At 35.4% G+C, this 26828-nt stretch overlaps 1 protein-coding gene across 1 annotated transcript; it reads right to left on the bottom strand.

Annotated features, from left to right (window-relative positions):
- Positions 1-5530: 5530 nt before the first annotated feature.
- LOC145127200 (uncharacterized) lies at positions 5531-6511 on the bottom strand. Its single transcript, XM_079062432.1, has 3 exons — positions 6363-6511; positions 5743-5885; positions 5531-5637 (listed from the first exon to the last, which is right to left on the bottom strand). The coding sequence occupies exons 1-3, from the start codon at positions 6509-6511 to the stop codon at positions 5531-5533; spliced, it is 399 nt and encodes a 132-aa protein (XP_078918558.1).
- Between the last annotated feature and the right edge of the window lie 20317 nt (positions 6512-26828).

The raw sequence follows: 26828 nt of genomic DNA, 5'->3' as shown, positions 1-26828 counted from the left end.
AATTGGAGCAACCGAAATTGGAACAGTAGTCTTCGGTGGAGATAGAGGAGGAGTTTGAATGTTGTCATTGAGTTGTTCAGTAGGAGTTGGAGAACGAGGAGGTGTATTACCTCTTGGTAAACCATCATGTTGAACTTCTTCTTCCTCATCAGCTGAATGCTCCTCATCATGTTCTGAGCTTGAAGGGGTAGGACTCTTTGGTTTCCTTGCTATTTTCTTGACTTTCTTTGCAGCTGAAGAATCAGCCTTTCGCTTTTTGGACTTGACAGGCTTAGAAGAAGGACCTCCGGTTTCCACTTTCTTGGATTCTGTCCTCTTCCCTCGCTTTGCTGGCTTTTCCACAACATCTAAGGCAGCCTGCTGTTCAGGAGTCAGTTCTCTTGGGCCCTTGGGAGTAAGCTTCCGGTAGTCAGCCATCACATTACTTTCGCTCGTCACACACCTGTACATTGTTTCAGGTATCGAACCATTGTGAGAAAACTTGGTGGCATCTGAGAAGATAATCTTCTTTGTATGAAAAGTAGCCACATAGGAAAGCATTGCATCTTTCATAATGGGAATCTGTAAGTTCTGAATGGCTCTTCGGGTGATGATGGTCCAGAAACGACCACATGAAATCTCTGAATGTCTCGTTGAGGTGTTGAGACTTTGCACCAGTTGTGACCAAATAATAGAGCCATAATCCAGGTTAATACCATTGTAGAGACCATAGAGAATGGTCATAAAACCTTTACTCGTTCCGTCTGACCCAGCTACCCGTTCCGCCAAACCCTTGTTGATAAGAGTAAGTAACCCATTCCATTGCGGCGGAAAACAAGAATTCTTAAACTTTGTCACTGTTGTAAGGACGTCAGTATACCCCATCTCATAAAACATCATAAACAACTGGGTTGTGCTAATGAAATCAGGAGAGATGACAGAAGCATCGACGTCAAGCCCTAATAAGGAGCATAATCGGGCTTTCGAAACAGATGCCTTGTGATTGAAGATTTGAAAAAAGATTCTCTCCTTGTTCTTGTCGTAAGACGCAGTAGAGTACAGTTGTGACAGCAGAGACATGGGAACAGATTCCACCTGCGTAAGAGCGATAACCAGTGGGGAGTACTTGAGACATTCGACAACGTGGAGCATGTACGCATCATACAAAAAGGGGTTTAGGTTAATGATCAGGTTCTGATTAGGTTTGATCACGATCAATGATGATGAAGCAGTTTGATCTTGAAGAGATGATGATTCCGCCATTATTGATGTAAGGAAGAAGATGAACAGTTGAAGATCGCCTGTTGTATTTGAGAGAGTTTGAAGAAGGTAAGAAGGTATAATAGGTGCGAGAAACCCTTTATATACCGTTGCCAGGAGAGAGAAAGAATCTCTGTGATGATGATACGATCACTGAAACGTCGCCTGAAAAAGCACGATCTGACAGCTTGGTTTCCCGAGATAGACGTCATCAAGTGTGGGTTTAGGAGTCGTTTCAAATTCCCGGTCCCAATGTGAATAGTTATCCGATGACGTGATTCAAAATCTTATCCACATATCGTCTTTTCAAATTCACTTTCGCTCCATATGTCAAAATAACCACTTTCGCAAAAAATCACAAAGAATTTTCGTGTAAGAGTGTGTCAAAAATAAAGAAATAAAGCAAAATGTGTATAGGATGTGAGTGATGTCTTTAATAAGACATGAAGCATATGATTCCGGGCAAGAATCTCTTCCTTCAAAGTCAAGAGAGACTTGAAGTGCTTGTGTGGTTCCCCGAGAAAATACGATCGAGTGTTTGTAAAGAAACACCGAAAGGCTTCTTTTCAAATAATTGGTCTAAAAGGGTGGCTTATCTTCAACCGAACATCAATACTTAACATAAGACCGAAAGTTGGATGAAGTACTTGTGAGACCGATGTGGTCTGTTGAACAAGTAGGTTGGATAAAATTTGTTGTGACTAGTGATGTCATAAAAATCTCAAAAACAAAAACCAAACTGGATCTTTTTGGGAAGAAATGCCTTGGTGTTAGACAATTTCATAAAGACCACTCAAAAAATAAAATGAGATTTCGTTAGGTAACAAGTGAGATCTTGAATATAAAAATTCACCGTCAATTCATTATTGGTGTTGGATTTTGGGTCTCACTTAGCACGTGGTGTACCCATCTAAGATCATAAACACAGATTTTGTGTAACCATAAACCTCAGTGGTATTATCCGAGAGTCTCAAGGGTTACCTTGGTGAAACGAAAGTTGATGGAGAATGTAGAGTAGGTAGTTAAGGAACCGAAAGTACCCCTGCTATATAAAAGTGACAAAGCAGAAAACTCTTAACTCATTTGAGAAGAGTAAGGTAGCTCATGACTTGAGTGAATTTAGCAGCCTGATTGGGAAGAAACGATAGGTATAGATCGAATCATTAAGGCCTTACTCATAGTCTTAGAGGCTTCGGTCTACATGCAACAGCATGCTTCTAGGGACACTTAACTAGTTCAAATTAAAATGGTCATACCTGCCCTAGCTCCAATTTATGTAGCAACGATGTACTTGGTACCTAGTGAAGAGAATAAACAAAGACAAACAAACCACACACACAAACAAAACAAAAAAAAAACAAAATAATAAAAAGATAAATAAAAGATAAAACCTTTTGGAATAAAAACAAAATGTTTTTGGATTTTTGAAGTTTCTGAAAAATAATAAAAACATAAAAAATATTTTTGGATTTTGAAGTTTCTGAAAAATAATAAAAACAGAAAAAGAAACAAGAATAAACGAAATTAATGTTAAAAACTCTAGGAATAAAGATAAAAGAGAAAACATAGCAAGAAAAAGATTTAAAAGAGAGTTTACAAAGTATACAGCCGAAATCAAACCTTAAAGGAATGAAGCGAAATAAGCCGAGCGATCGGTTCATTTCGGTTCCCTAAAATTCCGGAGCCGAAATAGACCGAGCGTTCGGTTCATTTCGGTTCCCGAAAATTATGGAGCCGAAATAGACCGAGCGTTCGGTTCATTTCGGTTCCCGAAAAATCCGGAACCGAAATAGACCGAGCATTCGCTCTATTTCGCTTGTCTAATTTTTAGAGATAGGTTTGAGGGTTCGGTACCGACTCTGCTTCCATCATTCCCAAACCTTGTAAAATTTTATTGAAGCTTGCTTCTGGTAAGGCTTTAGTAAAGATGTCAGCTAGTTGATCAGAGGACCGAACGAAATAAACTTCCACCTTTCCATCTTCAACATGGTCCTTGATGAAATGGTATCTTAGTGCAATATGCTTTGTCTTTGAGTGTTGCACTGGATTGTGACATATACTTATCGTGCTTTCAGATTCACAATAGAGAGGTATTTTCTTCATACTCAGTCCGTAGTCTCTTAGTTGGCTTTGTATCCAGATCACTTGTGAGGTACAGGATGCTGCAGCTATGTACTCAACTTCGGCTGTTGAAAGAGACACACATGTTTGCTTCTTGGACTGCCAGCTAACAAGTTTACCATCAAGGAATTGGCATCCTCCAGTTGTGCTCTTTCGGTCCAGACCGCATCCTCCAAGATCGGCGTCAGAAAAGGCTTGAACAAAGAATCCGGATCTAGCAGGGTACTAAAGACCGAGAGAAGAGGTTCGCTTCAGATAACGGAACATATTTTTCACTGCCACCATGTGAGGTTCTCTTGGATTTGCTTGAAACCTGGCACAATAACAAACAGAGAACATAATGTCTGGTCTACTAGCTGTTAGATACATAAGAGACCCTATCATTTGACGATACAGTGTTACGTCAACAGCAGGTTTTTCCAGAGATGATGTTAACTTTGTGCCAAACGCCATAGGAACCTTCACCTTCGAATCTCCCGTCATACCGAACTTCGCCAACAAGTTCTTCGTGTAGGCCTCCTGGTTGATAAAAATGCCTTCTGGTCCCTGTCTTATATTCAATCCAAGGAAAAAGTTAATTGGACTAAGCATCATCCCAAAATACAAATAATTGAGGGGGAGAATGAGAATTCAAATGACGAAGGTGATAAATCAGAATTTGAAGAAGAGGTAAATGCAGAGTTGGATCCTGTCTATGACCCTAATTACCCTCCTCTAACGAAATGGACTAAGGATCATCCCAAAACACAAATAATTGGTGAATCATCTGAGTCAGTTCTCTTTAGGTTTCTGTTCGAAAGCTCCAAATTCTGAGAGCAACAAGGTTTGGATCGAGTGTTCTAGATCCTCATCGGTTGAGTATAATTCTTTTAACATATCCCATATTTCTTTAGCTGTCGTGCATGAACCGACTAAACGAAAAGTGTCAGACTGCAATGTGAATCTGATTATATTCTTTTTGAGTCTTTACTGTCAAAAGCTGATTATATTCTTTTTGAGTCTTTACTGTCATGTTCGTTCCAGAAAGAACAAACGGCCCAACCATGATAGCTTCCCAGATGAGATAACCATTATCTTCAGATCCAACTATGTAATCTTCAAAGTGATGCGCCCACACTTCATAGTCTTGAGTGTAAAGAATGGGAACCCTTGTAGTGGATCCAATGCTGTTGGAGATGTTGATGGGATTAGTTTGAGAATCGTCGTGAGATATGATGAGCCTTTCCTTGGAACTGCTAGAATCAGAGTTGTAAACTTGAGATTAGGGTTTTATCAAACACAAGAGTTACCGTCGACAGGAAGAAGACGGATTCTTTATATTTGATTAAAGCGGAAACCCTAAAGAATTCTTCAAACAGAAGGAATGTGTATTGATTACACATCTCCTGCTCTGATACCAATTGTTAGAACAAAGTTCTAGTAGGATCGATTGATTCTAACCAGAAAAACAATAAATAACGTAATAAAGAACACAGGAATGGTTTAACTGATGTCGAATGATTAAGCTTTAACACCTCAGAAGAGCTCGATTAAGAACTTCGACTGTAGAGGTGTTTAGGGTTACAAAGCAATAATGATAATTATGACGATCGTATCTAAGGCATACATGCATGCACTATAAATAGCTTAACCCTAATCAATAATCACGGATGGACAGGCCCAATCCGGATATATAAAAACAAAGCCCATGACGCAACACAAAATACCCAACAGTTTTTGTGTTTTGGAAACGAAAAATATACTAGACAAGCGAAGTGTAAAGTACCAACATAAAGATGTGTTGTATCGACACAACAAACATGCTAGAGTAGTGAAGCATATTCTAAATCGGTTAGAGGAATTTCGAAAATGAAGCATATCGAATGCTGAAGAGTGAACAGTAACCTCTGAGTCGATCGGTAATATGTCTACATGGCTTGTCTTTATAACGAAATCAAACCAGGAACAACATTCGCATCAATCATGCCTAAACCCGACAAAATCCTTAGAAAATTCTTCTCATCCAACGGTTGGTAAAGATATCAGCCAATTGATCTGTTGTCTTTAGAAAATGAACTTCAATATTGCCATCCTCAACATGATCTTTAATAAAGTGATAACGAAGAGCTATGTGTTTGGTCTTCGAATGTTGCACAGGATTGTGACAAATTCGAATAGCACTCCGAGAATCTCAATATAAAGGAATCTTTTTCATGTTTATTGCGTAGTCACGAAGCTGACTTTGAATCCAAATAATTTGGGAAGTGCAATTTGTAGCAGCAACGTACTCGGCTTCTGCTGTGGAAATTGAAACACAAGTTTGTTTCTTTGATTTCCAGCTTACAAGCTTCCCATCCAATAGTTGACAACCACCACTTGTGCTTTTTCGATCTAGTTGACAACCTCCAAGATCCGCATCAGAGAATTCCTGTGTGAAAAACCCTGTTTTCGAAGGATACCACAAGCCTAACGAAACTGTGCCTTTGAGATAGAGAAAGATATTATTGACAGGAGTCAAATGAGGTTCTCTTGGATTCGACTGATACCTAGCACAATTACACACAACAAACATAATATCATGTCTACTAGCTATGAGGTATAGTAACGAACCAATCATGCTCCTGTATAAAGTGATATCAACAGCTGGTTTATCCAACGAAGGACCAAGTCTTGTGCCAACTGCCATCGGAACTCGCTCGCAACTTGGAGCTATTCGTCATTCCAAACTTCTCAAGCAGATTTCGAGAGTATTTCTCTTGATTGATAAAGATATCTTCTCTGCTTTGACGAATATTTAATCCCAAAAAATTGTTGATTTTGCCCATCATGCTCATCTCAAACTGGCTTTTCATCATGTTTTAAATCTCATTCGACAGATTATGATCAGTAGAGGCAAAAATAATGTCATCAACATAACTTTGAACAAGCATGAGATGATTCCCAACTTTCTTTTGAAAGAGATTAGGATCAACAGATCCTTGTTAAATTTCGATGACTTTAAGAAATTAGTAAGAGTAGCATACCAGGCACGTGGTGCTTGTTTAAGTCCATAAATAGCCTTGTCTAAAACATAACAATGATCAGGGTATTGAGAATTTACAAAACCTGGTGGTTGTTCAACATACACCGTTTCTTCCAAAACTCCATTGAGAAAATCACACTTCACATCCATTTGATACACATCGAAATCCTTGTGTGCTGGCTAAAAATATTCAAACAGCCTCGAGTCTTGCGACAGGGGCAGAGGTTTCTTCATAATCGATACCTCCTTGTTGCGAAAAACCTTTAACAACTAGCCTAGCTTTATTTCTCACTATATTTCCTTCTTTATCAGTTTTATTTTTGAAAATCCACTTAAAACCTTTGATTGAAGTATCTTTAGGTTTCAGAACAAGCCTCCAAACCTTGTTTCGTTCAAATTCAACCAATTCGGATTGCATAGAAACAATCCAATCAGGATCTTCCGTAGAAATCTTAACCGAATTAGGTTCAATTTTCGTAATAAAAACATTGAACATACAAAATTCTTGATGAACATTAAGTACCTCATTCTTTGCACGAAGCTGAGCTCTAGTCAACACTCAAGCTTGAGGATCACCAAGAACTTGTTCTTTTGGATAACTTTGTGTCCATTTATCCATCGGTGGGTATGCAAGATCAAAATCCAATGGTGCATCTTCGAACATTTCTTCCGTTTCAGAACCATCACCTGCACTGGTCAACACTCCAGCTTTAGGATCACCAAGAACAGATTCAGTTTGCTCCCCCGTTGAAAATTGGATCAACGTTAGGATGCTCCCCCTCGACATCTGAATTCGTTATACTATACTCCCCCTCGAAAGTAGACTCCCCCTCAAAATCATTAGTCGAATCTTCAGAATGCTTCGATACCTCAGGAACTTGATTATCATCAACATGTCTTTCGGTATCAATTGCCCTGTTAGGAACACCAAAAATTAAATCATAATCAAAATACAAAGAATTCGAACTTTGAGATTCATCATTCGATTCATTAAGGATTGGCTTTTGTTCAAAGCACTTTTCGACTATTTTAACATAATAATCATCAAAGGTAAGATTAAAAGTTTCTTTGATTTTCCTTCGTTTGTTTAACACCCTGTATGTAACCGAATTGTGATAATATCCCAAAAATATCCCTTCGTCAACCTTGGACTGAAACTTCGAAAGGTTATCTTTAAGATTTATAATAGAGGACCTACAACCAAAAACATGGAAAATTTTGACATTTGGTTTCTCATTGTTAATGATTTCATATGGGGTAATGTTAAAACGGTGATGAATAAAAGATCTATTTTGAGTAAAACAAGCCGTTGAAACTGCTTCAGCCCAAAGATACTGTGGAAGATTTGCATATGTAAGCATTGTCCTTGTTGCTTCGCAAAGTGACTTGTTCCTTCTTTCAACAACACCATTTTGTTGATGTGTGTAAGGAGATGAAAAATTATGCGAATACCACAATCAGCTAAGAACGAATCAAGAACATTGTTCCTGAACTCTGAACCATTATCACTCTTGATCTTACAAACCTTCTTCCTCAAACTTAGTTCGATATGATTGATAAAATCAATCATCACTTGAGCAGTTTCATACTTCAGTCGAAGAAAGTATACCCAAGTAAACCTTGAAAAATCATCAACAATGACCAATATGTACCTCTTCTTGTTGACAGTTTCAACAGTCGAAGGTCAATGTGAAGAAGTTCCAAAGGTTCAATTATCTTCGAATCTATAACGATTAGATGAGATTGTCTATGTTGATTCCCTCGTTCACAAGCTGCACATAAAGTATCATTATAAAATTTTAAGACATGTAATCCACATACAAGATCATTTACCACCAATTTGTTCAGATTCCTAAAATTCAGGTGAGATAGTCTTCGATGGCATAACCAACTTATATCAGGTGAAGCTTTCAAAAGTAGGCAGACAAAGGGAACACCAACAATTGGTTTGATGTCAAGGGTAAACATATCGTGTTGTTTTTTAGACTTGAGAAGAACTTCTTTAGTTTCTTTGTTCGAAATAACACTCCCTTCTTCGTCAAATACAACCTGATTACCAGTACCCACAACAAGTTGCAAAACACTTATCAAGTTGTGTTGAAGACCTTCGACATATGCAACCCTGTTAACAGTAAACTTGCCATTCGTGACTTTCCCATAACCTTTTACTTGACATTTTTGATTGTTTCCAAATTTCACCACACCAACATTTTCAAGACTTCGATAGTCTCTCAAGTTTTCCTTCCTACCTGTCATGTGACGAGAGCAACCACTATCTATGTACCATTTGTCATCATATTGCTTGTCACACAAAACCTGCAATCAGTGAAAGAATTTAGGTCCCCAAGGCTATTTTGGTCCTTGGTTATTAGAACAAAATGCATGATGAAATGAAGATCCTAAAACCCAATAACGAACTTTCGATTTCAAACTATCGATTAAGTCAATTTCGTTAGTTATTGGTATTGAAATGAAATCATTCATTACTTTGGGTTCAACACTGACTTTCCCTTTTTCTTCAGTGGTTCGTTTGATCGCAACTTTTGGTTTCGAAATAGCTCTCCATTTTCGAACTGATGGATTCAATTCATTGGAGGACAAACTCCTAGTTTGCAAATCGTTTAAGTAGCTTTCATAAGCATACTTAATTTCCTCTTGTGAGAACTTCCCAGACTGATAAATTTTTCCTTTTCCTTCCAACCATTGATTAATGTTCTTAACATCCGATTTGCGTTTTTTGTATGGTAAACGAAGCTTTGCTTTGCTGCTTCGAAGAAGGATTGGAAAATTGACGTTGTGAGGGTTTGTAAGGTTCGTTTCTTGACCTTTTGACATCCATCTTATCAAAATGACTTTTTGAAGATGCTAATTGGACATGAGGTTGAAAACGATTATGAAAACGGTTATTATATCCAACATTATTTCGATTAAAAGCTTGTTGAGGGTGAGAAAACCTTCTTTGAGAGTTAATTTGTTCAAAATTCCTCTGATTTTGGAAATTATTCCTTTGAAGGTTATTTTGAGAAAATCGTGGTTTTTGATGATTAGGAATATAATTCCTTTGAAAACTTTTGTGAACACCATTTTTTTGAAAATTATTTTGTGAACACCATTTGTTTTGTTGATTAGGAACAAAATTCTTTGATTGTTGATTTTTCACAAAATTTGCATTTCTTGGTTTTTGAAAACTTGGTTTTGGAATTGAATTCGAAGCTTGTGATAAACTTTTTGATAAATCTTTTTGTGTTTGATCGGGTGTTTTCTTAACAAAATATTTGTTTTGAGAAGATGTCTGAACAGGTTTAGACTCATTCTTTTTTCAGACGATTTTGTTTTCAAAACATTTTGTTTCTTTCGAGACTCAATATTTTGCCAATAAACTTTCTTTCTTGCTTTTGTCATTGACATCCCATTTTCTTTTGAAATTCAATTTGTTCTTTGAAATTTTGAGAATTCTTGACTTGATCTTTAGAAACTGACTCATTTGAAAGTTTATCCTCATTAATTTCTACTTTCTTAACTTCCCAAACTTTTTGTGGTTTTTGTAGTTGAAAAGTGGATGAGTTCTTGTTGAGATTATTTTCGACTGTGCTTTGGTTTGAGAAAAATCCTTCTTTCGAAGCTTTCTTATTATCCTCTTCGACAATTTTGTTGATTTCAGGTTTAACTTTATCACCATTCCCTAAGGTAACAAACACCTGATTTGGGAAGATAATATCATCTGTGCATTTGAAGTTGGGATAAATATAATGAGGACCTTTTTCTTTTTACATGTCGAACTTCTCAGTTTCCTCATAGACTTGATCAATTACAACCCGAGGTACGGTTGTTTCATTTGGAACATCTCCATCATCATCATCATTGTCTGTTTGACTATCTTCGATAGTCACATGGTCAAGATCATGAACTTTCAAAGTTGACGGTTTGTCAGTGTCAACTTTAACCTAAGAATCATTACAGATTTCTTTACCCTTAGCCATTAAAGTGACATTAATGATAGATAACTGTGACCAATCAACAACTTCCTCCTCCTCAATTTCACTAATATTATCAGAATCATCTTCGATATCAGCAAAATTGTTTTGAAAGTTAGATGTTGAAGTCTCAGTTCTTTTCAAAAAAATTATTTGTTCGTTTTTGGTCAAGGTCTCATTTACAATATCTACAAGATCATTTGCATCTAAACATTCATCAATTTTAACCACACCATATTCATATGAATCATTTGGGACCTTATCAAACTCATATATTTTCTTTTCACAATCATAGGAAGTAGAATCAATTTTATCCCTTTCGAAAGCTAAAAAGGGCAAAAGCTTCCTATGCGGTTCTTTGCTAATGTCTGATGAATGATGTAATTCAGTTAATTTTCCATACAAACGTTTAGCCAAATTACAATATATGTTTCGTTGTTTAAGAAAAATATTGTTATCAGTTCTAAGGCTATCTCTATCACACATAATATTCATCAACTGTAAATCTAAATAAGCTATTCTAGACTTCTTGGACTCCAGACATCTCTGAGTATCTAGCAGTAAAGTCTTAGACCTTTCTGTATCACTACTAGCAGAAATAAGTAGATCATTAACATATGTAATAGCTTCATCAAACTTAGATAAAATTGAATTATATGCTGTAGAAGGAATATTAAAGGATTCGAAAAGAGAAAGTACCTACAAATTCATGGGTGACTTATGAGCAGTGGTCGAAACAAAGCATTTCCCTGTAACATTCTCCTTATCCTCTTCTTCAAATCTTGCGAACATCGCTCCATGAGTCAGTTTTCGCATCTCCTCATCATCTGATCCTGACGAACAGATTTGATATGTCCCCTTCTCATCATTCATTCCCTTTGCAACCAAATACATTCCCTCAGTAGGCTTCGTCCCTAACTCTACTCTTCTTCTTGTCTCTCTTTCTCAGCATGCAATCACTCGCCATTTGGTTTGCTCCATTGCAAGAATGGTAGTCAAACCCTGAATCTCCCTTGAGCTTCTTCTCCATCTTCGCTTCCTAAGTCTTCACTTCCTTTTTCTCCATTCTCTTCTACCCATTCACATTCTTCCCAGACAAACTTCCTTTTATCTCACTCATTCTTGACTTCGAATTAAATGGATTTTTGAATAATTTCTTCACTCGATTGTTTGAGTAAAAAGCCACCACTTCGTCATCATAATTGACGATCATCCCTTCATCTTCCGAGCCCTCATTTTCTGCAGTATCTTTCTCAGCTTCTCTACTAGCAACCTTCGACATCAGTGCCAAAGGACCACCCAAACCAATTCTCGTTTCTGTTAGATTTGGTGTCTAAGCCCATAACTATAACTGGTATGCTCCTTTTGGGTTGCCTTCACTAATGCAATTTGATAGGATGAATTTTGAGAATAAGGTTATTTATGGTTTATTAATATATTACAAGTATAATATATTAATATGGAATTATTTATTTAATATTGATCAAGAATTAATTTATTAATTTTGTGATCAAAATAGACTAATTAAATATGTGGGGATTGATTATGTAAATCAATCATTCTTGTAGTGTGGGCTAATGATCCATGATCATGGGCTAAATGAATAGTCCATAGAGGTTAAACCCATGGAGCATGAGAATGGGGAAAGTTATGGGTTATTAGGGTTTACCAAGTGTAACCCTAGTATGTCCAACACTATAAATAGAACCCTCCATAGACCAAAATCGGTGGCACCATCTCATTAAGCTAAATAGATTATTCTCTTAAATCATCCTCTTGCATATTGGTGTTTGTGAACCATTAGAGGCATCAAACTTGATGTGCTCAAGTTTTCAAGGGTCAAGAACTACAAGTCCTTCAAAAGGTATGTCATCTATCTAGATGTTTTACATTCAATTAGAAATTTGTACGCTAGTTAGGACAATGCTTTGGAAAAATTGAAAATATGCATGTATAATGAACATACTCGACGAGTCCACTCAGTAACAGAGCAACTCGTCGAGTCCAGTTCATGTACTCGACGAGTTGGTGCTCCTGTGTGCGGGAAATTCGAGTTCTTGGAGAGAAATGGATAAAGTCATTACCACAAACTGTTTTGTAATCATACAAATTGTATTTTCTGAGTTGTGTAATGATTGTCTTCATCCATTTAAAAGGAATTTGACAAATGTTTAGATAATAAAGTAATTATATGTAGTATTTGATATGAATTTTCTTGTTATGAGTTTGTTTAGATTAATAGGAAAAATTGTATGGTAATTGTGTTTGATCCAAAAATTTGATCTAATTGTTAATGAAATGTGTTATTGTAACTTGTCCTCAAGTTATATGAAAAGTCACATTCATGGATATTAAAACTCATAATGGTTCATAGGTTATGAATATGAAAGGTCTTGAAAAGTTTCAAAACTTGCCTTCAAGTTTTGGAATTTGTAAAGTCACATTAATAAGACATTTAATTCCAAAACCCTAGAGTTTTAAAAGATTAAAATTCTACCCTTATATATATATATATATATATATATATATATATATATATATATATATATATGTATATGTATAAGATAAAGTCGGTCTAACCGTTAGTAGGCCTCATTCACGAAGCCGGTCTATAAGGGGGTATAAGGTTAGTGCCTATAAAATGGTAGTTTAATGGGTGTCCACTCTCACCCACCGCTTCCTTGACTGGTGGATAGTCGTTAACCGAACGGGTAGGATAGAACTGATGGGTTATGAGCACTACAACATTCCTATGGTGTACATGCAAACCCTAAAGCTTTGGACCTAGTTTGTCTAATGAACATGCAATAATCATCCAAAGCCATAAACCCTAGATCTAGCATGTGATAATCAATATTAACATAAGAATAGGGTTTAGATCATACCTTGATTGGTATGTAGTAATAACCATCTAGTCCTTCTAGTAATTGGTTTCTAAAAGCTTAGAGTCACAAATGTCACTCCTCTAATGGCTCACAAACATCAAGAGCAAGAGGATGAAGAAGGAGAAGAAGAGAGGCACTCAAAAACGTCTAGAAACCCTAAGGAATTACATAGCCACGTTTTTGGTGCCCTAGGGGTGCTTAAATAGTGAGGCTATTAGGGTTATCTAACAAGGAAACCCTAATTTGACTGCTTAGGCCCTAAGCAACCCATGGAATCCTCCTTTAGGGGCCTTGGACGATTTCTAATGGGTTTCCCCATAGAATTCGTCCACCCCTCTAATAAGAAGTCCATTAGCCCAATATTTAACTATCACACAATTGACAGTTCTAGTCCCCTAAGTTTAATTAATCTCTTTTAGCCACAATATTAATTCTTAATTAATTATTGACTAATATTAATTAAACAATATGATTTCTCCTTTAATATATTATTCTTATAATATATTAATAAATCATAATTAATCCTCTCTCTCCATAATTTATCCTATCAAGTTGCTTTGGTGAAGGCAACCCAAAAGGATCATGCTCCATCGGGTCAAGTACATACCAAAATAGTTATGGGCTTAGACACTAATCCAACAGTCTCCCACATGGATAAGTCTGATAACTATTCTGCGTATGACTTCAGATCCTGATCAGCAATCGTAGCTTTCAAAAGCCCCTGTCAACTCTGATCTTATCAGATACACGTCCTTTAGATAAAGGATCATATATTCCTCCATTCTAGATATCGTATAGATGTGAGACATGGATTGAAATCATTCTCTCAGTCTATGTCTTGTTTCCCGATTTCTGATTTATGAAGACTGACTAATTGAATAAATCAAATCAGTCATGGCCCGGCCGAGCACTTTCCTTTGTCATCACTAAATCATCGAAGGGCCCACAGATATCGCCTTTATCCCATATTGGGTAAAAGGAACGGATAAACTTCGACTCAATGCTCGCTTGTACTCACTCACCGAATCACACACAACAATACATTTTATAACACTAAGTTACTGGTGCGTTTACATATTATCAATGTGTAACCGACTCGCAAGATACAACTCACACATCTCGGTTTCAAGAATATAAGATATTATCGTCTCACCAATCACTCGTGATAAAATCCATGAAGCGATCCAAGTGAGTGTGGGTTTAATCCAATGCTCAAATCATATTTGTAAGCACTCATGAACGCTGTAGCAAACTTTTGCTATGTCTAATACACTTTAGACAATCTACACACCAATTCATGACAATCTTCTTTCATACCTACTCCCAAAGTATGAGCGACTGTGGAACGTTCAAACAATTCGATTATTCTCAAATAACTCAATTATTTAGGAAGTCAAAACATGCAAATTGAAACATAAGAATAATACTAATCTTATATGGCCCCAAACTTTGAGTATAAATAAAACACATTTTATTTAATCACCATATTGATTACTCATTATTTGTTGTTTCGGTTAATCAACTTCTTACTTGAATTATAACGACAATTGTCTCATGCTTTTAGCATGCATACTATGTTTACTTATGGTCCTTACTCTGTAAAATAGTATAACTGAATAACATTTTCAATCACACTCATTTTATAATTCTTGCCACTTATAGAATATGTTAGATTCTAACATTTTATGCAATGATCCTTTCGTAATGTCGTAGCACCAAAGTCACAAAGACTATTGCCAATGAAATTACAAAGTCCTCTATTGGAGATTGTTACAAGACAATTCCAAAGACATGAAGTCTCACATTCAAAGTACATTCCTTTGAATATCCTTCTTGCATAAAAGTTTTTCTAATCTAGACATAAAGATTCTTAACATCCAACTCCCAATATGAAAACATTTCCATATTTTCCATATGACAACTCATTTCAAATAGAATCTTATCTATTCATAATAATGTCAATATGGCCCATCCATGACTATACTTCTAACTGTCCACAAGTGACCAATCCTTGGCGAACCATAGATTATCCTTGACAGTTGTTTAACTAATTCAGTCAAATCCAATTCTAGTCCTCTTTCCCACTTAATGCCCTAGGCATTTGGAAAATTTTAGAACGATCGAATATTACAACGACATGATACTTTACTAGTCTTTTGCTATAATATTTCCATAATACTTCTATTTGACGTGTTCTCAAAACTCGAACTATGAAGAGGGATGCCGTAATCATAATAAAACTTTAAGAATGCATTTAATAAATATTACTTTGACTAAATTCAATTAAAATTTCTCGATCTAAGCTTTTAGATTTGAAACGAAGTATAACATCCTCTCCCTTAATTATAGCAAAAACAACTTTTCAACCCCTGCAATTTTGCAAAGTGAAACTTTTATTTTTCTATAATTAATATTGCCAACTTGCAATACTTAAAATAATGATCATGCTCCCACTAACATGATGATTATATCCATACCAGCATAACATTTATGCTCCCACTAGCTTTGACACGTATTCAGAAACCAGCTAAACTTCTAGAAAACAACACTTATTGACTTCCAAATTTCATTGTTTCTAATACGATATGCTTTGATAAGCTTTTATCTAAGCATCTCAAACTCATACACCTTACTTTAGACAGCTCACATGTGTGTCTAAACAATTTTAGAACTTATAGCAATAAGTCTCGATTGTTTAAACTAATTGCCAAATCTCATAATTCGAACTATGAAAAGGGATGCCATAATCATAATCGAATTTGAGAATGCAATTTACATAATCGCTATCTCCTTTAAATCTCTCTTAGTGAAAGCGTTTCCTCACAATCATTTTCATGAAGGAGAGAAACCTTATGACACTTAGATTTTATGGTGCATGTGTTCCTATCCATGGAAATTTGTCATAAGCATAATCGTAAGAAAATGTTTGTGACAAATTCAACCTCTTATGGACAGAACTTGTTCATTCTTAATTTCTTGCCATCAAGGGTCCCACCATTGCTTCCAAGTCATTTAGCAGCTCACCTATGCCAGTCAACGTACTTTCATTGATCAAGGTGTTTGCCCTTATGCATTTAATTGAGAACTCGTAGAACTCATATGCATAATCACTCAACTGGATTGGCACAGAAATAAAATTTTGTCAACACGTTAGGTTACAATCCTCAAGTCGTGTGCTAGTGTTTAATAGGTTTACTTCTTGATTTGTTATTGAAACTTTTCAAGATCTTCAGACTCCCACTGACCTCTTGACATATAAGATTCTCTTATCAAGAGACATTTCCTGACAAAACAAATATTCAAGAGTCAGTGTGTGTCTTTATCAAGACAAATCTACGCGTAATTTGGTTCTAGTTGGTCTTTTTCTTATTGAAGACATCAAAACTTACCAAAATGTGCAAGTGTAAGAACATTCCTACTTAAGATTATCTCACTCAATTCACAATCTTGGAGTATGACTCTAAGACTTGATATTGGAACGAAGTACGATACATCTTATTGACTTAACCATTTCTACAATTCACCATTCCTCTTCTTAGCCAAACTAGTGTACTAAGGTATCCTCAGAGGACGAATTGTAATATGGTTCCTACAATTACCAAGACGATCATAAAACACGATACAAAAGTACTCTCCCTTCTTCTTAGATTGGAGAACCTTTTATCTTTCTGCCTTTATTGATTCTGCTTATTCGTTCTGCTATTCATTGAAACTTTTCAATAATTCAGAATTACACTTAATCTTGTAAGCATAATCATGTTTACTAGACTTTTAGTAAATCATGACGAATAAACTTATTGTTCTTTGTGGTGGACTTGACCAGTGTACAACATTGTGTACCTGATCTCCTAGTCCTTCACTTGACTCACATACTTATGTGAACAAGGAATTAGTCTCAATTTTCCAAATACGAAGGTTCTCATTCATCACACAATACCAGTTGCATGATTCCAAGTTTCTGTCCTATTGGAACTTGGGTGATGAGAAACTTTCCTCATTTGGTAAATTTCTGACATTACCACAAATAACATAACTAAGAATCCAATCCATTCACAATATTGCCATTCAAACACCAATTTTCATAAAATCCATCGCAAGGAAACATAAATAAGATAAATCAAAATTTATTTTATTGCGGAAAAATATTGTCCTTACAATACGATTACAAATGAAAACTATGTAAATATTATTTAGCAATCTATCCTAACTCTAAAGTAGTAGCTCAAACAATCTGATCTTTGAATCATGCGATCAAGATCCATTTCTTCATGACTAGATTTAGCTCACTTCTTTCCTTTTAAGCTTCCTTTTTCTTTGATTCTACAAAACACCAAATGTAATCTTATCACATCATGTGTTAAGAATATAAAAGGAACTTAATAGAGTTAGATAGTGGATTTTACCTGATGCAGATTCATACATCTTGACTCTCCCATCTCTTAGATCTCTCACGTAGTCAGGGCAGCTTCGTAACCAATGCCCCCTCTTTTGGCAGTAGAAACATATGGATTCTTCTGGAATGGTACACGGGACTATCTCAGACTCAGCCTTTCTCTTGCATAGAGAAAACTTTTCTGGACTTCCAATGTTCCCATTTCCCATAGAGGGTTGGGATATTGATTTACCAGACAAATTTTCTGACCAGTGCGCCAAATCATTTCTGATTCAGCAGCAACAAGCAAATAAGTCAAATCAATAAGGATCATGTCGTGGTCCATCATATAGTACTCTCTCACGAACTTACCATATGATTCGGGAAGTGACTGAAGAACCAAGTCAACAGCCAACTTCCTTTAAACATCGACACCTAACAATCCCAATCTATCAATATGTAACCTTTTGTCCAAGACATGAGCACAAATAGACTTTCCATTTTCATGTCTTTAACCAATAGGGCTTGAGTGACCTTGAACTTTTCAAGTCTTCAAACACGTGGGTCAGGGAGAATTATTGGAGGAGGTGGAGGAAGAGAAGCATGATTTCTATTTCCACAATCCAATCGTGGAACATCATCTTCATTTGGAAACTTTTTCCAACGGATTTAGGAAGACCATAGTTGTCAGACTTTGACATCTATAAAACGGGAGAAAATTCAAGTTTAGTTGATTGAGTCCTTAATAAAACACCCAAATGAGATATTAAGGCTAGGACCCAACACAATATCCTACAAATTGGAAGAGGGATGCGGTAATCCAACTCGCAGAACATTTGAAGGTAGGTAAATGACGATTTACCAATTTCCACCATGAAAAACGAAAAGAAGGTTAAGTTTTAAATGAATTGAAACTCCTAGATCGTTTGAGATTCATTGAACTTTTCAATGTCATGTTTAATCTCGATTATGCCCTTCATTTGTGACTGGGATGCCGAGGATCACAAATAAGGTGTGAATAACCATGCGAATGTACGTGGTGCCCTCAATGTTACAGTCACCTAATCGACGTGCCGGTTAACCACACACGCTCCATCGATCTATGACAAACATCGAGTCACCCTTCGCTACCAATGCCAAACCCAACTTAGTGTGCCGGTTAACCACACACGCTCCACTAATTGTCTCGACAAGGGTACAAAGTGTAATTCTATGGAATTGCATCGGTTTCATTTTTTCCTAAAGTAACTAAGACTTTGGGAATTTTGTAAAACATTTAGTTACTTTAACATTCATTATACTTTTAATGAGGAGAGGGTTTGCCCTATCCTACCCGTTCGGCTAACGAACCTCCACTAGTCAAGAGTGCGGTGGATAAGAGTGGATACCCATTCAATCGCGATTTTATAGGCAATTTCCTTAAACACCCCTTATAGACCAGCTTCGTGAATGAGGACTACTAACGGTAAGACTAGAAGTTTAAGTTATACATATATAATATTAGACTTTTAATGATATATATAGTATATGGTGTATTTTACACTTTTAAAATACTAGGTGGTTTAATTTTATAAATTACACTTTTAATTTAAATTAAATATAAACCATATCATTATGGATTTATTAACTTTCTTTTAATTATACCTTTAATTAACTTAATAAAACCATAAGGGTGTAATTTGAACCTTTTCAAAACTAGGGTTTTAGAATTTAACATTTTAAAATCAAACTTTTAATCAAAATTTAAATTCCAAAACTTGAGGGCAAGTTTTGAAACATTTCAAAATATTAGGGTTCAACTATTTAAATTTCAAAACAAAAACTTTTAAAGTTCAAATTTAAACTATAAAACCTAAAGGGTAAAAAATTGAAACTTTTCCAAACTTTATCATGACCATTCTAGATCAACAATTCAAATAAGGCAATTAACAATTAATTTGTGGTTATCTAATTTTGACCTAGTCCAATTACTTGCAATATAATTCACCAAATAACTTAAATAATTAAACATTATCTTATAAGGCAACAATTATTTGATTAAATGGCAATTATCAAGTATTTTGGCAAAGATATTCACCCAAAATCAATAAAAAATGGATTTTACTAATTAAAAACGTTTATGGTAGGTATTCTAAGCCAAAACAGCAAGCAAATCGCGAGAATAAGCTGTCAGACCCTTTGACTCGTCGAGTCAGGCCTGGACTCGTCGAGTTCAGTCGACTCGGCGAGTTCACCAAGTGACTCGGCGAGTCATGCAGTCAGAACCAAAAAAATTTGATTGTTAAGAAATTTTCGATCAAATAAGCATCAAATTCATTAACAAACAGCCCTAGGCTCTGATACCACTGATGGGTTATGAGCACTACAACATTCCTATGGTGTACATGCAAACCCTAAAGCTTTGGATCTAGTTTGTCTAATGAACATGCAATAATCATCCAAAGCCATAAACCCTAGATCTAGCATGTGATAATAAATATTAACATAGAATAGGGTTTAGATCATACCTTGATTGTTATGTAGTAATAACAATCTATTCCTTCTAGTAATTGGCTTCTAAAAGCTTAGAGTCACAAATGTCACTCCTCTAATGGCTCACAAACACCAAGAGCAAGAGGATGAAGAAGGAGAAGAAGAGAGGCACTCAAAAACGTCTAGAAACCCTAAGGAATCAGTTAGCCACGTTTTTGGTGCCCTAGGGGTGCTTAAATAGTGAGGCTATTAGGGTTATCTAACAAGGAAACCCTAATTTGACTGCTTAGGCCCTAAGCAACCCATGAACTCCTCCTTTATTGGCCTTGGACGATTTCTAATGGGTTTCCCTATAGAATTCGTCCACCGCTCTAATAAGAAGTCCATTAGCCTAATATTCAACTATCACACAATTGACAGTTCTAGTCCCCTAAGTTTAATTAATCTCTTTTAGCCACAATATTAATTCTTAATTAATTATTGACTAATATTAATTAAACAATACGATTTCTCGTTTAATATATTATTCTCATAATATATTAATAAATCATAATTAATCCTCTCTCTCCATAATTCATCCTATCAAGTTGCTTTGGTGAAGGCAACCCAAAAGGATCATGCTCCATCGGGTCAAGTACATACCAAAATAGTTATGAGCTTAGACACTAATCCAACAAGAACATTAATTCTCCCTCATTAAAAGTATAATGATAAAAATATAAAGTAACTAAACTTTTATTAAAATTCCCAATCTTAGTTACTTTAGGATAATGTGAAATGGTGCTAATCCATGAAATTAAACTTTGCACCTTATTAAGTCGTTAGTGGAGCATGTGTGGTTAACCGGCACACTAATCTGGGACTGACAATGTGTGGGAAAGGGTAACTTGGTGTTAATCATAGATCAATGGAGCGTGTGTGGTTAATCGACACATTGATTAGGTGATTTGTAACATTGGGTGTACCAAGGTTATTTGCATGGTTATTCACTCCTTGTTTGTGATCCTCGGCATCCCAGTCACAAACTGGAAGGGCACAGTCGAGATTTAAACATGCCATTGAAAATGTTCAATGAATCTCAAAGATCTAGGAATTTCAAATCCAATTAAAACTTAATAATATGTTTCGTTTTTTCATGGTGGAAATTGGTAAATCGTCATTTACCTACCATCAAATATTTTACAATTGGATTACGACATCCCTCTTCGCAATTGTAGAATATTGTGTTGGATCCTAGCCTTAATATTTCATATTGGGTGTAATATTAAGGATTATCATCTAATCTAAACTTTGTTCTTCTTCTTTTACAGATGTCTATCCCAAACAATGCTTCTAACCCAATCCCTTTAGGCTCTTTCTCCCTAATGAATCTGTGTGGGAGGGTCATTTTTGATGGCTCGAATTTCAATGACTGGATTCAAAACATCAGGATGGCTATTCGCTATGAGGACAAAGAATATATCCTTGATAAAGAGATTAAGGAGATTGATGTTACCACTGCTACTCCTGAACAAATCGCTGAACACACTACTCATGAGAGGGATGCGACAAAGGTGTCGTGTCTAATGATTGCAACCATGACTGCTGAGCTGCAGAAGTCCTATGAGGACTACTATCCTTATGAAATCTATCATGATTTGATGGAAAGATACCATCAAAGTGCTCGGCAGGAAAGGTATGAGATCATTGCCTCCATGATCACAACCAAAATGAAGGATGGTGAACCCATCACGGTCCACTTGCAGAAAATGCAGAGATTCGTGGACCGCTTGCTAAAATTGAATGTTAATTTTGATGAAGAGTTGGCCATAGGTATTATTCTACACTCTTTACCTTCTTGTTATGATCAGTTTCATATGACTTATCATATGAACAAGGAGGAGGTTACTCTTAGCAAGCTTGAAGGCCTTCTAAGGACTGCAGAAAGCAACCTGAAAGGCAAAATGGTTATGTCTACTCCTACTACTACTTCTGCCCCTGTTCTAGCAATCAGACATGGAAAGGGAAAGAAGAGGAAGGCTCCCTACAAGATCCGCAAGGGAAAGTCTCTTGATGGATCCTCTTCAAGTGGGACCAAAGCTGGTTCTGTTAATCCCTCTTCCAATCCAAAGGAAGCAGAGTGCTTCCATTGTCATGATAAAGGGCACTGAAAACGAAGCTGCCCCAAGTACTTGCAAGACATTAAGGATGGGAAGATCAAACCCACCCTCCTTTGCAGGTATTTACACTATTCAATCTAATAACTCATCACATGCTAATTCTTGGGTCCTTGACACAGATTGTGGTATTCACATTTGTTCTAATTTGTAGGGACTAAAAAGAAGTAGGGATGTGGAGCACAGGAAGATAAACTTAATCATGGGAAATAGGAAAGTGTCGCCTGTAACCAAGATTGGAGTTTATTCTTTATTGCTTAGTAATGCTTTAAATTTAGATTTGAATAATTGTTGTTACGCGACCGATATGGAGAGAAATGCTATTTCCTTTCACAGTTTGTATAAACAAGGTTTTACCTTTTCTTTCAATAATGAAAATGGTGGTATTTATGCTTATTGTAATGGTTTATTTTATTTTGAAGCATTACCTTGCAATGGTAGATATGAAACTGTGATGGTTGTAGATAACTTAGGAAATAATGTGTTGAATATTGATTCTTCCAATGAATTGGACAAAGCATGTTTGTGGCATTGTCGTCGTGGACATGTCAACAAGAAGCGCATAGCCCAACTCCAAAAGGATAGAGTTTTGTAGTCATTCGACTTAAAGTCGGATGACACTAGCGAATCTTGTTTACTTGGAAAGATGACCAAGTCACCCTTCACTAGTACTTGTGAAAGGGGTGAAGGTCTGTTAGATCTCATACACACTGATGTGTGTAGACCATTCAGAACCGCCACAAGGGATGCTAACCGCTTCTATGTGAATTTTACTGATGATTATAGTAGATATGGGTATATTTACTTAATCAAGCATAAGTCAGAAACCTTTGAAAAGTTCAAAGAGTTTAAGCAAGAAGTGGAGAATCAATTGGGTAGGAAGATAAAGATACTGTGATCCGATCGTGGAGGAGAGTATCTTAGTATCGAGTTCCTTGACTATCTTAAGGAATGTGGAATTGTTTCACAATTGACGGCACCTAGGACACCACAGCTTAATGGTGTGGCTGAGAGGCGCAATAGAAACTTGTTGGACATGGTTCGTTCCATGATGAGTCGAGCTTCGTTACCTATATCATTCTGGGGGTATGCCTTAGAGACTTCCGCCCATATCCTTAATCTAGTCCCTACCAAAAAGGTTTCCAAAACACCTCACGAGACATGGACAGGGAAAGTTCCCACTTTAGACCACATCAAAGTTTGGGGTTGCGAGGCTTTTGTGAGAAAAGAAACTCACGACAATATCGAACCTCGAAGTGAACGATGTATTTTCATCGGCTACTGTGACAACCGTCAAAATTCGAGTCGGTTCTAGATTTGAATAAACTTAGTTCCACATATAGGAACGACACATAATAGACTTAGTAACTAGAAGCTAAGTTATAACCTACTAGAAACTTGGAAACAAGTAGGATCGAATGATAGTGTACTTAGATTTCACATTGATATGTGAATTCTACAACTACTTAACTGTAGTGACTATCCATATTTGGGTCACTCTTTCACTCGAACACCATTTCATGAATCATATACACACATCATGCACTTGACCTAGTAGTAGAAATTAGGTCAAAGTCTCATAGAAACTTAAGTCAAAGTTGAAGACTAGGACTAGTATACTTGATTCCTCAATTTCGCTTGAATCTCGGAATCACTACATAGAATGCCAATAAACCGATAAAAATAAATTACAAACATTATTTATAACAATAAAAGAGTTATAATACCGTAAGATAATTTAAAGTCTCAAATATTCTATTTATTTTGATATCCAAAGATTTACAAACTCTCAAAAACCCTCAATGCCCTAAGAACTCACATTTATAAACATTAACATTAAAAATTATATAAAAATAATTATGAAGCTTCTAATATTATCTTATAATAATTAAAATTATAAAAATGCATTTAAGAAAATAAAATTGAACACATTAACATTTACCCTTAATTTATAAATCAAAAATCAACGCTTTTATGCATAAAAAACTTGGTTAAGTTGCATCTTTTATAAATATTTGATATTTTTATAAAATATTTAAAATTTATAAAGACAAATGAAAGAGAGAGGGATATTATACCCTCAAAAGCCGGATTCCTCTCTCTCTCCTCTTCCCAACACACTCAATCAATTCCCCTCTACACTCCATTTCTCCATACTTCACTTTCTCTCTCACACTCCCTCACTTCATTTTCTCTCTATTCTCTCTTCCTCTCTCCATCAACCACGAAATTCTCCAGAAAATGGGTCATAGAACACACCTTAAACTCTAAATCTTAATCATCTTGAGGTGTTCTTAAAGGTAAACCCGAAAATCATTCATTTTCCTTCTCTTTTCCTTCAAGTTTTACTTGTTTTTATGAATTTTCTCCATTTTCTACTCCATTCTATGGTAAAATCATGAACACTTGCTCAAACTCACGGTTTTTATGATGATGGTGGTAGGATTTCACCCAAAAACAACATGCATGTTGTAAATGGTGAAATCCAAGGACCAAAACCTAAGTCGAAATCAACATAATGCACTTTTTCTACAAGTTTTGGGTGAAAAACACCACATGCATCCAAAGTTTTCTATCAAAAACGGTTTTTAAACATTTCAAACTCATTAATGGCCTTCAAACAAACATGCATGTGATGATCTTCAAGCTTAGATGCTAGATCATCAAAGTATGTTGTTAAAAGCTTTCAAATATGTTCATGAAAGATTTATTTCCAACTAAATATCTAAAACTCCTTTTCTGACCAAATCCGATTTTCCCAAATTCCCATCAACAAAATGAGATTTTCAACAAATTTTCAGAAAATAATTCATTTTTCTCGAATTATTATAATTATTGAAATAACATAGGGCAATAAATCATATAAAATACTTTCTGAGGTCTATAAATCCTAGGTAAATTCGTGGATGACCCCTATGCAAAATAATGACTTCTCATTAAGTTTCATCTATTTTTGTTACTGTTTAGTGTGGTTTTGAATTTTCTTTTTGTTTAGTCCCAATAAATCATAAAACCACTTTAGAGAATGTGAAAATGATATATAACAATTTTCGCAGTTGCTACCAGAGGTATAAGACTCAGAAAAATATTTTCAGAATTTTTCATAATGCATTCCTATTTTTCCCCGATTTTTGTATTTATAATGGCCTAAAAATAGAAAAAATTGTTCTGCTCATCCAAAAGTCTTGAAAATTTACCAGAACACCTTGTAGTACATTAGCATGCTACATAAAAAGTTTGATGATTTTTCTCTTCTGTATACTATTTTTCTCATATTTTCTAAGATTAAATACACTTAAATCCACAAAATTAGCTTGCAGTAGATAAAAACCACCTTTGGGATTTTTCCCAGATTATTTACACAGTAAATGAACTTTACAAAAATTTTGGTAATTTACTTTAACTGTTTAATAATTATTCTCTAATTAATGATTATTTAAGAGAATAAAACAAAGAAAAATAGAAAGACTAATTGAAAAATATCTTTTGTATTTTTCACAGCTTCTACATGTGTAATAAAAGTGTTACCAAAATTGTGGGCAATTTTGGAAACTGTTTCCTATTTATTTCAATTTTTATTCGAATAAATGCTAAAAAATCATAAATTTGGGTTAAATAGTTTGGAAATCCATTTTTATATTTTTCCCAGCTTACGTATGTCTAATGGCAGTATTATAAAATGTTTGGGAATTTTTATCATATGGATTCTATTTTTCACAAATTTATATTGTTATGAAGGCACAAAAATTTGGAAAAAAAAAAGTTAATCACATCAAAAATTCAAGAGAAAATTTTTGGAAGACGTCTACTGTATTTGGAACAAAAATGTAAAATTTGATGAATTTTGGAAACTGTTTGAAAATATTTTTGGATTTTTAGGAGTTTAAAACACATTTAAATGTATTGAAATACCCTCAATTAATATTACAAAAATATGGAAAATGATATCCAAAATTATCTTAATCACATGAGTCATAAAATTTCACCATTTCAGAAAAATGTTTGTAACTTATCAATAATAAATTTTGACACAATATTGGCATAGTTCTATTGTAGTAGCAAGTATACTAGTGTTAGCTTTCTATTAGAGACTCATTAGTGTGTAACGTCGTGTAAAAATCGATAGTGGTACGAGTGGAGCGTAGATCAAGGCATCATTTGCATCATCTCAATGCATTGTGAGTATTCACGCATTCCCCTATTTTCATATTTTAAATGTTTTGGGGTGGAAAAGCATGTCCTAATCTATTTATGTTCGTTGTATTTATTTGACTCGTATAAACTTGGTTGCTATATTTTTGCATATTGTGAGTATTCACCACTCCCCTATTTTCGGTTTTTAAATGTTTTGGGGTGGAAAAGCATGTCCTAAACTATTTATATTCGTTGTATTTATTTGACTCGTATAAACTTGGTTGCTATATTTTGCATATTGTGAGTATTCACCACTCCCCTATTTTCGGTTTTTAAATGTTTTGGGGTGGAAAAGCATGTCCTAAACTATTTATATTCGTTGTATTTATTTGACTCGTATAAACATGGTTGCTATATTTTGCATATTGTGAGTATTCACCACTCCCCTATTTTCGGTTTTTAAATGTTTTGGGG

Source organism: Lactuca virosa, chromosome 7 (genome assembly GCF_052849685.1).
Source record: "Lactuca virosa cultivar CGN04683 chromosome 7, Lactuca_virosa_CGN04683_v6, whole genome shotgun sequence".
Classification (NCBI taxonomy): domain Eukaryota; kingdom Viridiplantae; phylum Streptophyta; class Magnoliopsida; order Asterales; family Asteraceae; genus Lactuca; species Lactuca virosa.
This window is presented reverse-complemented; position numbering and strand designations above follow the sequence as displayed.

Excerpts from the sequence above, each read along its gene's own strand:
- LOC145127200 (XM_079062432.1), bottom strand. The coding sequence starts at position 6,511 with ATGGATGTGAAGTGTGATTTTCTCAATGGAGTTTTGGAAGAAACGGTG. Across the intron at positions 5,886-6,362 it reads AAACAAGCACCACGTGCCTG|GTATCAGTCGAATCCAAGAG; the intron begins GTATGCTACTCT and ends TAATTGTGCTAG. Across the intron at positions 5,638-5,742 it reads CTCTGATGCGGATCTTGGAG|CAGAAGCCGAGTACGTTGCT; the intron begins GTTGTCAACTAG and ends CAATTTCCACAG.